The sequence below is a fragment of the Benincasa hispida genome, chromosome 2 (assembly GCF_009727055.1).
Source record: "Benincasa hispida cultivar B227 chromosome 2, ASM972705v1, whole genome shotgun sequence".
NCBI lineage: Eukaryota > Viridiplantae > Streptophyta > Magnoliopsida > Cucurbitales > Cucurbitaceae > Benincasa > Benincasa hispida.
The window spans coordinates 55,781,486-55,794,194 of NC_052350.1; the positions used below are offsets into that span (position 1 = coordinate 55,781,486).

The window sequence follows — 12,709 nt, forward strand, 5'->3', positions numbered from 1 at the left end:
TCGAGTATAAAGTAATCGAGCATCGAATATGGCGTTGATATGATCGAGTATACACATGTCGATTGCAGGCCTAGTTGGGTATTGAATGACCTTCAAATGTGTTTTGAATTCAAAATAATCGAGTATAAAGTAATCGAGCATCGAGTATGATGTCAATATGATCGAGCATACAAATGTTGATTGCAGGCATATCGAGTGACCTTCAAACGTGTTTTGAATTCAAAATAGTCGAGTATAAAGTAATCGAACATCGGGTATGATGTCGATATGATCGAGTATACACGTGTCGATTGCAGCTGTATCGAGTGACCATGCATCGAGAAACGTGTGACGAGCCATCGAGGATCGAATAATCGAAGTAAAATAATCGAGCACATAGGAGTAAGGAAAATGAGGGGAATAAGGAAACGGACCAAAATAATCGAACATTTAAGAGGGGTGTTTAGGCTCCAACTATTTTAGTTGGAACCCCAAATATTGGGTGGGCTATTAGCCCACCGCCCAACTTTAAAAACGCTTAAGGTTAAAAATTACAAACACTTCCCTATTGCAATACTTGTCAAAATTTAATCTGCAATCATTGTGAAAAAATTATTCAATTAGTCACAAAGGATTTAAATTTGATATTTTTCCAAACAACATTTTTTTTAAGTACACAAAATTGATATATTAGAAAATTTTGAATGGGTTTTCGTAATTTGTTTAATTGAATAATATAACCTGAGTATTCAATACATGTTCATTTGAATCTATATTTTACAATTTAAACCTCGTTTCAAATTTCTTCAAACTTTGTGTTGTTTTAATCGCTCTTAGCCATTATACTCAACGTTGAAAAGTTCATAAAAAAGTTCCAAACAATCAATCTTCATTACACTATGCAATTGTTCAACCATTAAATAGATCTCATCGGCTCTTGGATTGAGCTCATCTCCAGCCACAAATCTCCAAGTCTGTGAATTAATATGCACCAAACTATATCCAGCAACAACTTTAACTCCTCTCTTTTTTGCCAACCTTCTCATTTTTGCAGAATCAATCATTAGCCCGCAGTTCGCATACAAGTTTGATGCAAGGACGTAGCCAGCCGAGCTCAAAGGTTCGAGTTGGAGAACACGAGAGGCCGCTTCCCAACCAAGCACAATGTTTCCATAGCTCCTACAAGAGCTCAAGAGTGTCCCCCAAATGCTAGCACCTGCTTCCATTTTTTCAGGCATCTTCTCAATCAACTCTAATGCTTCGTTAAATTTCCCCGCTCGGGATAACATGTCGACAATGCAAGAGTAATGCTCCAAACCAGGCTCAATTCCATGTTTCTTCACCATGGATGTGAAAAAAGAGAGCCCTTCTTCCACTAATCCTCCATGGCTACAAGCAGATAGCAATGATAGAGCAGTCACAGCATTTGGCTTGGTGTCATTTTGTTTTATTTTCTCAAACAACATTAAGGCTTCGTGTGCAAGACCATTGATGCCGAAGGCAGATATCATGGCACTCCAACACACAACATTTTTTTCTGGGATTTGGTTGAAGGCTCTAACGGAGGCTTCTATATCTCCACATTTTGAATACATGTCAATAATGGCAGTTCCAACAGCTACTTCACCAGCCAAACCTCTTCTAACAGCTATACCGTGAGCCCATCTCGCTTGTCTCAATTCTGCAGAGACAGCACAAGCCTCCATAAGATTCATTATCGAAACCTTGTTTGGTATCACTTCTTCATTCATTTGCTTGAAGACCGATATTGCTTCGTCAGGTTTGCCATTGCAGGCAAGGCCTGCAATCATAGTGCTCCAAGCAACTACATCTTTCTTCTTCATGCCATCAAAAAGTGTGCCTGCAAGCTCAACCAGATTGCATTTTGCATAAGAATCAATTAGAGAGCTCAATACCAATTCATTTGATTCGTATCCCTGCCGTATAATCATACCGTGGACAGACCTGCATTGTAATGAGTCCAGAAAATGCTTAACCATCTGAAGAACATTCACAAAGGTCACCTCATCTTTCTCAGCCCCTTCTTCGACCATTGTCCCAACCAATGCTACAGCTTCTAAAAGCTTCTCATTGAGGATATATGCCGACAACATCAAATTCCATGAGATGATATTCTTCTCAGGTATCTCCTTGAAAGCTTTAAATGCAGAATGAACATCAAAACATTTGGAATACATATCTATCAAAGAGTTCCCAACAAACAAATCATCTTCCAAGCCTCTAAAAATCACCAACCCATGTACCACTGTTCCAAGTGAAATATCTCTCAAGTCGGTGCAAGCTTTAAGAACACTTACAACAATTACCCCATCTGGTGAAATGCCAGCCTCTGTCACCATATTTCGAAACATCAGCAACCCATATTCATGTTCCCCAATTTGCACAAAACCTCCGGTCATCACACTCCAGGAAACGACATCATTTCTAACAGACATTTCATCAAACAGCTTGTGGGCAAAATACATATTGACTTCAGCATACAAGCTCAACAGAGAATTTTGAACTGAAAGAATGGCAGAAAAGCCAGATCGAATTATATAACCATGAACCGCAAAGCCCTGACTGTATATTTTAAGCTCGCGGAAGGCCTGAATTACAAGTACTAACGAAGAAACATTGGGCTGAAAATGGGCAAATCTACCCTTCTTAAACCACCAAAAACCTGCCATTACGCCCCCATTTGAGAAATTTCCATGAACCATCACATTCCAAGATACTGAATCCTTGTTGCTCGGAGAATCAAAAGCACGGTGTGCAGAATCCAAATCACCCCATTTCATATACAAGTCAATAGTGGAATTAGCAATGGAAGTGGAAGATTCGCATCCTTGTTTGATCAGACATCCGTGCATAGCGGTTCCAAGTTTGAAAGAAATGTTCGAACATGCTTTGAGAATCAAAGGGAGCACCCAAGACTCTGCCAAATGATCTCCAGAGAATCTGATTTCGTGGTAAATTTGGAGAGCTTCTTGCCATTTTCCGCAAGCTGATGCGTCCTTGATTTTTGAAACCAAATTGGAAAGCCTCAAACCAGAGTGGATATTCGAGAAGTGCATTAGTAAATGCGTTTTCCAGTGAAGTTCGACAACAATGCGCACCGTGACGGCTTCAGCAATGGAGCAAATATGGCTGTTTGTTCTCCCATGGAAATTCAGCAGAAAATCAGTTGAAGTGGGCAAGACGATGGGCAAATTGCAAAAGATGGGACAAATTTTAGGCTGTTAAAAAACCTAACCTTTTGTGCTAACACACATTTTGTAATCTCTCTTACTTCTCGTCGCTCAAGCTCTCCTCGTCTTCAAGATTCTTGGCAACTTCAACATTTTATCCATCCTTTTCTCTTTATGGTAAGTTTGAGTTATTTTTCAAAAGAATATTAATTTAATGCGAAGAAAAAAAATAGGATTAAGGAATGGTGAACCTAATATACGATTATGGAAAAACGTATACCAAGTCCATAATTTTTTAGTCAAAATCGTGTATCTAGACTTTGAGTATGTCATGTTGGAAATCATGGATAGGGTCCACGAGTTTCACATTAAATTAAACCCATTTTTGTCTTTATTTATTAAAATAATATTATTTTTACACTACTACTAAATACTAGAGAGGGAAAGAATTACTACTTTTGTGGGATGATGAGAAATTAGGAATTTGTAGTTACATCCCATTAATGCTCAATCCATGACTTGGACTTACAGACTCGATAACAGAACATAAATGATGAAGAGTTTGTACGAGAGAAGGAAATAATTTGTGGAAGTTGACTAATGCGGAGCCTCCATATCATTTGTGGAAGAGATGGAAATACCAAAGAACCCTTTCTCTTTGTGTGAATGATGAAGAGTTTGTGTGAGAGCTGAGGGGGAGAGAGCAACTCAAAATTTCACGTAAGAGTCTTTTCCAAAAAATGTAGACTCCTCTACAATTAAAGGCAAAGAAGGAGAGGTAACTGTCCCTCTCCTATTTCCCTCTATCCCACTCTCTTGCAATGTAGGAGAGTTAAAAAAAAATTAATTTAATAAAATTAATTAATTAATTAAATTAAATTAAATTAAAATTAATTAATTAAATATCTAATATTTAATTTAATTAATTTCAATCATATTCTAAATATGTATCTCTCACATAACCTATAGTTTTAATATAAATTTAATTTATATTAATGAATATTTGAATCTTATTCAAATATTAATACTCTCATGTTATATAGTTTAATTTTGAAGCTAATTTAAAATCAACCATATATTATATTAATTGTATCACATGGAATTATATTATTTTTGTATCATATGCAATCAATTCCCCTTTCAATAATTTGAACTCTTCAAATTCTTTCCACTTAAGACCTTTGTTTAATCCGTCTGTGAACTAACAGAGAGACCTAATGGACTTATAGCTATTATCTCAATAATTAATTAATTAAACTCTTTAATTAAGTTAATCGTTATTCATTAACTATGAGACATTCCACTAAAGACCCAGAACTGCACTTCTATGAATTGTAATATATTTATGTGTCCAATAAATTAACCATATTTTATTAGTCAATCTTTCACAAATTGTTCGTAATTATAGTTGGGTCAAACTAATGTTTTACTCCTGTAGTTACCTCTTGTACCTTAAGTATCACTGATCCTCTAATGAACAATTTTATTTATGGTCATAACATAAACAAAGTCCTTCTCAGGCCAGAGAGAGTGAGACCTCATTGTTCAAGTTCCGGAGTCAGCATTTATTAGAACAATCTGTCTACTTTCCCTAAATCAGGAAGGGGTGAATTCCATCTAATGAAGCTATATTTCCAATTCCTCACTTGGTATCTTTCCCAAAATATTAGGCATATTTAGTCGGTAGTTGTAACACCCCGTACATTTTTTTAGTAATAATGTAATTTTAGTAACTTTATTATTTGGAATTTCAGTAATTATTATTAGTTGGAGGGCATTTTTGGAATTTTGGACTTCAAGTGTAAGTGCGGGAATTTAATTGTTGGCGTGAAATTATTCTAATTGGAAATTATGGTAGGAATTAATTTCTTTTTAAAACGGAAAGAAATTAAATGTAATTATATTTATTTCTTTTTTTTAATTATAATAATTATTTTTTTTTTTATAAAAAGTCAAACCTCACCCTCCTTTTCTTCCTCACTTTCGTGAGCCCGTCCGATGCCGCTCAAAGCCGTCGCGTCAGTTTCTTCTTCATGACCTCCGTTCACCACTGCTCAAGCGTTTTTCGCTTTTGCCGTCACTGGATCTATCGATTTGGGTAAGATTTCTGCTGTTTGGGTTTGTTTTCGGTTGATTCTTGAATATTCATTTACTTTTGGCATCAATTGGTTGATACCCACTGTGTTTCAACTTTGGATTCAAGTCTGTGAAGGTATTGAAGTATTGTTCAGTGAAGTTGGAGTTTGTTTTAGCGAGTTTTGGTAAGTTTTATGCTTTGATGACCCTCTTGTGGATTAATTTTGGTTGTTGAGAAATTTTGGTAAAGTCATTTGGAAGTGATTTTTTTGACGAAGCTACATATGGATAATTTATTTGAGACATTGGTAGTGAAGTATGTATTTGATTCAACCTTTAATCATGTAAACCTAATTTTAAATTATGATTAAGGGGTTGATTCAAGAATTTCATTCAAGATGAAGAAGAGTTTGGTTTGCTAATTATTTGGGCTTAAAATTGGAAGTTTGTAAGGTGAATTCGAATTGGACCACACCTTAGGTAGGGTTATCTGGAAATATTTTGTAATATTTGGGTGTTTGGAATTTGGCCTTAACTATTAATTTTAAAGTTTGGTATATGTTTAGGCTTGATTAAGGATTCAAGAATTTCACAAAGATTCAATTGTTTTTTGGTTTGACCTAATATCAAGGTAAGTAATTTTACTACTGGAACTGCCCACGGGCCAGGCATTAGATGTATGCTAGCATGATAAATGTACGTTATGGCAGAATGTTAGCATGATAGAATGATAGTATACTATGATCAAAGTATGTTCTGGTATGAGATCTGAATTATTTATTTATACACATAGACATTTGAATGTTAGTATGAGATAATTTGTGCTTCCATATGGTTGTATTTGATCTGATAATGTTGAGGTACACATGTATGTTGTAGAACCATGATGTTGAGGTATATGTGTATGTTGTAGAGCTATGATGTTGAGGTTTATATTATGTCATAGATTCATACAGTGATAATTATGATGTTGAGACTGTGCAAATGTCCTTACTGATTAGTTAGATGTCCATTAGATTTTGTGTTTCCTTCAGAATTCACCAGTTTGTGTTTCCTTCGAGATTCACCAGTTTGTATTTCCTTCGGGATTCACTAGTTTGTATTTCCTTTGGGATTTACCAATTTGTGTCTCCTTCGAGATTCACCAAAGGTAGTGGGCATACTTAACTACAGTAGGATAGGACTCAGTCTCCTTGTTTCATGTGCATATGTGTCCCATGAGGACTAGAGCAGTTTACATGTGTAAAACCTGAACCCTAATTACTTTAAGTAAGAGTAAGTAATGTGATGTTTTCTAATGAGCTAAATGAAGTCATGTCTTAGGAAGGATAGAAGATGGAAGCAAGAAGAAATAAGCTCTTGGATAGCTAAGTGTAAAAGTAGGACAAAACTCGGCTAGGCTAAGGAAGGTCATGCTTGATGATGGAATGCATAATAAGTATATGGATGAGACCATACCATCTAATGAGGTGTAGTGCTGAAGTAATATTGTGAGTGTAGTTAGCAAAAGAAAATTTTCTAAATCCTAGCCCTTCATCACCAATAGTGGGCAAGGTGGCACAAGGAGGGTTCATGCAGGATTTTGGGCGGTGATATAAGCAAGAAGGTCGAATTCATTGGGTCGGTTTGGACAAACTACTTAGGCTATTTGTGTAATTTCAATGGCATTCAAAATTTCTGTGTGTCTATTTTTTGTGGTTGTGCTGCTGAAGGGAAAAATCGACGGAATAAGGCCGAAGGGGCAAAATAAATACGAAGGGTTCGTTTCTCGGGTAAATCTAGGCCATCAGTGAAGAATTGAAGCTCCAAGAAGGATTACGAAGCATTTTGAGCTAAACATTTGAGGTAATATTGTAAACAACTTTGTAGAATGAAACTTTTTAAGATGAGGCCTGAAAATCGAGTTATAAATTTTTGAAGTTTGAACTGGAAATTGTTAAACAAGTAGGCAGCTGCTTGAATTGGAGCCAATGATGAAAGTTTAGACCTCCAGATCAAACGACGGAGAATTTTGAGCTGAAATTTTATGATAAAGTTGCTAACTTGATTCTAAACAAGTTTGTAGAAGGATGTTTCTTAAAAAGAGTTCAGGATTTTGAGTTATGAATTTTTGAAGTTGAAGCAAAAAATCTGTGCATAAGCAGACAGCTGCTTGGGAAGAACAAGCAAACAGCTCACCGTGGAGAGCGAGAGCGAGATAAGAGGATGGGGATCTCGCTCATGAGGATCTCACTCAAGAAGAAAATCTTGTTGGAAATTTGGGCTGAATCTCGTTGGTGTGGTAAGTATCGCTAGGTTGAAGTTTTGCTAATGATATGCTTGATCTCGCTCATGAGGATGAATTCACTCATAATGGTTATCTCGCTAGCAATGTTGTTTTGGTGAGGAAAGTTCCATTAGTAAACAAACTATTTGAGGTATTCTGCTAGGAATTCTAAGGAATTTAACTAGGAATTATGTCCTTTCAGGCCAAGAAGAGCTAGGAGAGGCGTATAAACCGTTAAGAGCCCCGACGAGCTGTGAGTGACTATGTGATTATTTAATTTTTTTAATGATTTAGAAACCATGATTTCTTTGAAGTTATTCCTCATGCTAAGTGTTTACATGGAGTGCCAAGCAACATATGTTTAAAGCTATTTCTCATGCTAAGTAAAGCATGTTTTCCATGAAAATTGACATGATTTAAGTATGCTATCTTGTTCAAATACTTTCAGCATGTTTTAGTAACTCCATTTTCACGATGAACTAGTATGATGATTTGAGCACTAAGCCTAGTTTTCAACTAAATGTTTATGACTAGTTATACGACGGATACTGAAGGACAATGAGAAGGTATCCTAAGAATACTGAAGAACAATGAGAAGGTATCCTAGTTAAGTACCTAAGATATGACGGTACTCAGTTATAAGTATGTGCACGTAAGTAATATGACGTCGAGGGATTGAGAAAAGTTATTCTCATGCTAAATTTTATGTGGTTCCAAGCAACTTATTTCTATGATTGAAAGCATGATCAACACATGGTATTTACTAATGTATGAGTTTTCCAAGTATGTTTTCCATGTCTAACGCATGCTAATGGTTTTTACAAGCTAGTTCAACATGATTTAAGCAAACTTATTTTACAAAGTATGAAGCATGCATTAGGGTTAAAGCTAAGGTTGAATGAAGCTTGATGTACTATGTTTTAAATACCTAAGATTGTCAAAGTACATGCGTTAGTATTCCTAAATATAATAAATAAGGACACTGAAGGTAGGGAAGGTATCCTAAAGAGTTTTCTATGCTATATTTGAGAACTATTCTTTTAATGCTCTTCGAGAACTTGATAGCTTAAGTGAGCTGGATACTAAAGCTAAGGAAGGTATCTGAATAAATGTACCTAAGGTGTTGACGGTACATAAAAAAACTCCCCGTGCACGTAGGCACTATCATGAGAGGCCGAAGTATGGGTCTCTTGGTCGGTAACAGACGTTGGGAGTTAGAGCGATGTATTCTCGTTCTCAACTAGGGAATAATGACGTTTAATGGTGTTTAAGAGTAGTTATCATGTTTAAGTTTAGAGGAAGTTGCTTGAGATGCCCATCGGTATATTTAAAGAGATCGACATAGGGGTCTCATCTGTCCGTGGCTTGGCATTGGGAATTATAGCGATGAATGTTCATTCTCAACTAAGGTTCAGGTTTCAGATACAATGGTTTTAAAGGTTTTATGTACACGTTTGCTTGGCATATTTTAGTTCCAGTATTATGTTTTCAAGCTTTCAATTTAAGCATGAGATTTATGTTTTTATTAAGTCACTCACTGGGCCTCTAGCTCATGTTTTCAAATGTTTTCCTTTCAGGTAGCGGTCAGTTCCCAAAAGACTTTTCTGCTGCTGCTCTGCCATTTAAAGAAAGGTTGAAGGAAGCGTAATTGAAGATCTGTATTAATTAGTGTCTGTCTAGTGACTAGTATTCTTGATGGGGCTCACTAAGTTGTAATATTCATGTGTGAACAATGCTGCGAAATAGTGTAATGTAAATGTGTTAAATTCTGAGTTAATATGTTCGTATATTGATGATATATACGTATTCAGGGTTTGAGAAAAATTTAACCGGTTAGATAGGCAGTAAGTGCCAGCAAAAGGGTTGGTAACTGCTGCAGTCACCATTCCATCCAAGTTATGAGGGTAATCTTGAGCGGGGTGTGGCAATATGTTTCACCAGAGGTGGGTATCTAGAGGACATAAATGCCCAGCCTAACCCTAGTAGTGGGGTTACTTACTGAGTATTTTATACTCATTCTTTCTCATGTTGTTGTTTCAGGTAAGGGTAGAGATGCACTGGCGATGGACAAGCGGAATTTGTGATCGAGCCACTGGGACTAGTTTTTACGCTTCCACATCATGAAATTTAGAGTTCTTTTCATGTTTCTCCTAACTTTTAGTTTTGATGTTTAAAACTTACTTTTTTAAGAATTGTTTTTAGACTTATTTACTATCCTGTATGATTTCTGGGTACCCTACTATTGTTTTAACATTTGAATTTAATGAAACTCTTTTGAACTTACCTTATTTAATTAGCATTTATTTTGCCATAACAGATTGTCGTTTTAAGTTTCATGTATGCATGTATTTAGTAATGGCCTAACTTAAGTCCTAGGGGGTCGAGTCGTTAGAGTAGCTAAGGCCACTCTCACCCATACAAATCAAATGATGACCCCTGTGAATAGGAGTTCATAACTTATTTAGGATTAAGATTGAGTTACATGGTTATTGTTTGAAATATAAATCTCTTCAATTAACGGTGTTAAAAAAAAAAGAGATTATATTTCGTAGTCGATCTTATACATACTCACTCTATAGGATACCTTCACTTATATATTGAAACACAAAATGTGCATTATTTGTCTTAGGTTTAGGATTGTTTTTAATGTGTTTTTATTAGATTGATGTGTTTGCTAGTGATTTCCAAGAATTATGATCGAGGAGTGAATTATACTCAAAATAAGCCAAATTAAAAATTGGGCTTAAAGGAGTCAAAATCGAGTAATAGACCAAAGGAAGTGAAGAAAAGAGAGGAAAAATGCTAATGTACCATAAGGCAGAGGAGCGTTGCAATGCTATGCCTTGAAGTGATGATAAACGCTTGAAGGCAATAGCTACATTTGAGGAGGCAGCGTTGCAACGATGTGTATGAGCATTACAATGCTACCACAAAATTAGACTAGCGTCATAATGCTGTGTCGAAGCGTCGTGGCGCTGGCTTTCCTTATTTGAAAATTTTGATAATTTTGGAAAGGATTTTGTTCAAAATTTCCAATCCTTTAATTAAATTGATGTCTCTAAACACTGAGGGGGACGATTCTGACCTAAGAAGAAGACATTTAAATCTAATTCTGAGACCAAAAAAAGAGAGCTTTTGTCGAAGAGTAGAGAATGAAGACCGATTGTGCAGAGTGTTTAAGTTCCCGACGTACTAACAGAGAGAAGAGTGACGATTTCTACCAAAGGAGGAGCATTTCGAATGGGGTTTTCTTTGAGATGTTTCTTTCTATTTGAATGGCCTCAATACTATATGAAAATATGTTTTTGAGAACCATGAGTAACCAGACTCTTTGTTGTAGAGTGTTGTTGGAATTACGTATGGATTTGAATTAATACTTAGGAAATTTATGAAATTGCATAACTCTTTATCTTTTAATGTTATTGTTTTAATCTATATTGGTTGGCATCAATAAATCTAGATTGAATGTTCAATTCGGTAGATTGCATTTTTAATCGGACTTATAACATTAAATCACTATTAGCCTATCATGTGCGTAGTTAGGAGAGTAGTAAAAGTTGATGATGACAATGTTTAATGTCCTGGGTTTTAATTTGATATCATGACGTTAGATATCATTTAGGATCACATGAGAAAGAATTGTTTTTGAAAGACAATAATTCAGAATTTAGTTTCTAGACTTAGATAAACTATATTGCTTAATTCCATGATTGACCTAAGTATTGTTCATAGTATGTAATGACAACAAACACCCTAGAACACTCTTTAAATTCTGAAATTACATTTGTTTGTATTGTTATTTTGTTTTATCATAATTAAATCAAAATTCCAGTTTGCGGCGAGGCACTGGCTGGAGGCGAAGGGATGAATGGTGGGGAGGAAAAAATCTCAAAGGGTGGGGGAACTTCGTGAAGACAAAAGAGAGAGAGAGAATTTGGGGGATGTGCAGCACATGAGGGAGAGCTGTCTCTTATACACATCTAGATGTGTATAAGAGACAGGTGGCCGCGTGTGAGGGATAGAGATGGAGGGAAGAGATAAATTCATGTGAATTTAATACTCCAATTTTAAAACCACATGACATAAATTCATGTGAATTTAATTCAAAATTACGAATACACGGGATGTTATATTCTTCTCATCTATAACAACCCGATAATTAGCCTGCATAATTTTGAATTTAAGTTTGACAATAACTCCAAATACACTTATAACCATCCAATCTCTTAATTCCAATTCAAAATTAACTACTTTTCCTCCAAATTGAATCTAATTTTGACATATATTTTCTTTTTCCTTTCCTTATTATATATCACATCAAACTCAAATATTTCATCTATTTTCAAATTAATTAAATAAACCTTAAAATAAATTCACTAACTTTAAATCACTTCTTTCCAAAAATTCTAAATCCCAGAATTAAATTCAACTTTTCCAAATTAACTTAAATCCAAATTTACAAATCTTTTTAGACACATGATTTAATAACTTCCAAATAAACCAATTATCTTTTTCTAATTCTTTTCTTATATTTTGGATCAAAATTTCAAAATTAAAGAGGGTAAAATTTTAAAATCACAATTTTCCCTTTTCCCTTCTAAATTTCACAAAATCTCAAAATTTCTTATCCAAATAATTCAATTATCCATTCCAATTAATTTAAAACTCTACTAAAAAAGTTACATTAACCAATAAAGCTTCTTCAACTGGAACGATTTGATTCAAAATTTCAAAGATTAGGGAAACTAAAGCTCAACAATTTGAGATAATAACTTAAATTTTCCTAAAAACTCGGGATGCTACATTAATTGTCAATTAGATAAATCTTCATCGTAGTGAGAGAGTTATGAGATGAATCAACTTTTACAAATACTTACTTGAAGTTAACATTTTTATGTGAGATGACAAGATGAAGACTTATTAACCTCAAAAGTAGTGGGAGAGTTATGAAATAACTCAACCTTTACAATGACCTAATGGAAGTCAAAGTTTTCATATTTAATGACAAGAATTGAAGGGTGTTGAAAGAAGGCAACATGTCAAAGTCATGAACCAAAAGATAAAGTCTGTGTACTTCATCTTAGTCTTGATTTGTGGATTTTCTTGATAAGGTAAAACTTATAGGATATAAATTGATCTACAAAAGAAACTTAAAAGCATGGAATAGAAGATACAAATCTTCAAAGTAAGACTCTTG

At 35.0% G+C, this 12,709-nt stretch overlaps 1 protein-coding gene across 2 annotated transcripts; it reads right to left on the bottom strand.

Moving 5' to 3' along the window:
• Nucleotides 1–797: 797 nt before the first annotated feature.
• LOC120070775 (pentatricopeptide repeat-containing protein At2g17210) lies at nucleotides 798–3,340 on the bottom strand. Of its 2 annotated transcripts, none has more exons than XM_039022659.1 (2): nucleotides 3,236–3,340; nucleotides 798–3,129 (listed from the first exon to the last, which is right to left on the bottom strand). In XM_039022659.1, the coding sequence occupies exon 2, from the start codon at nucleotides 3,054–3,056 to the stop codon at nucleotides 813–815; it is 2,244 nt and encodes a 747-aa protein (XP_038878587.1). In that variant the 5' UTR covers nucleotides 3,057–3,129; nucleotides 3,236–3,340; the 3' UTR covers nucleotides 798–812. The 2 variants fall into 2 exon arrangements, with proteins under 2 accessions (XP_038878587.1, XP_038878588.1); XM_039022660.1 differs by having other exon boundaries at nucleotides 798–1,840; nucleotides 1,934–3,322.
• Between the last annotated feature and the right edge of the window lie 9,369 nt (nucleotides 3,341–12,709).

Excerpts from the sequence above, each read along its gene's own strand:
- LOC120070775 (XM_039022659.1), bottom strand. The coding sequence starts at position 3,056 with ATGCACTTCTCGAATATCCACTCTGGTTTGAGGCTTTCCAATTTGGTT.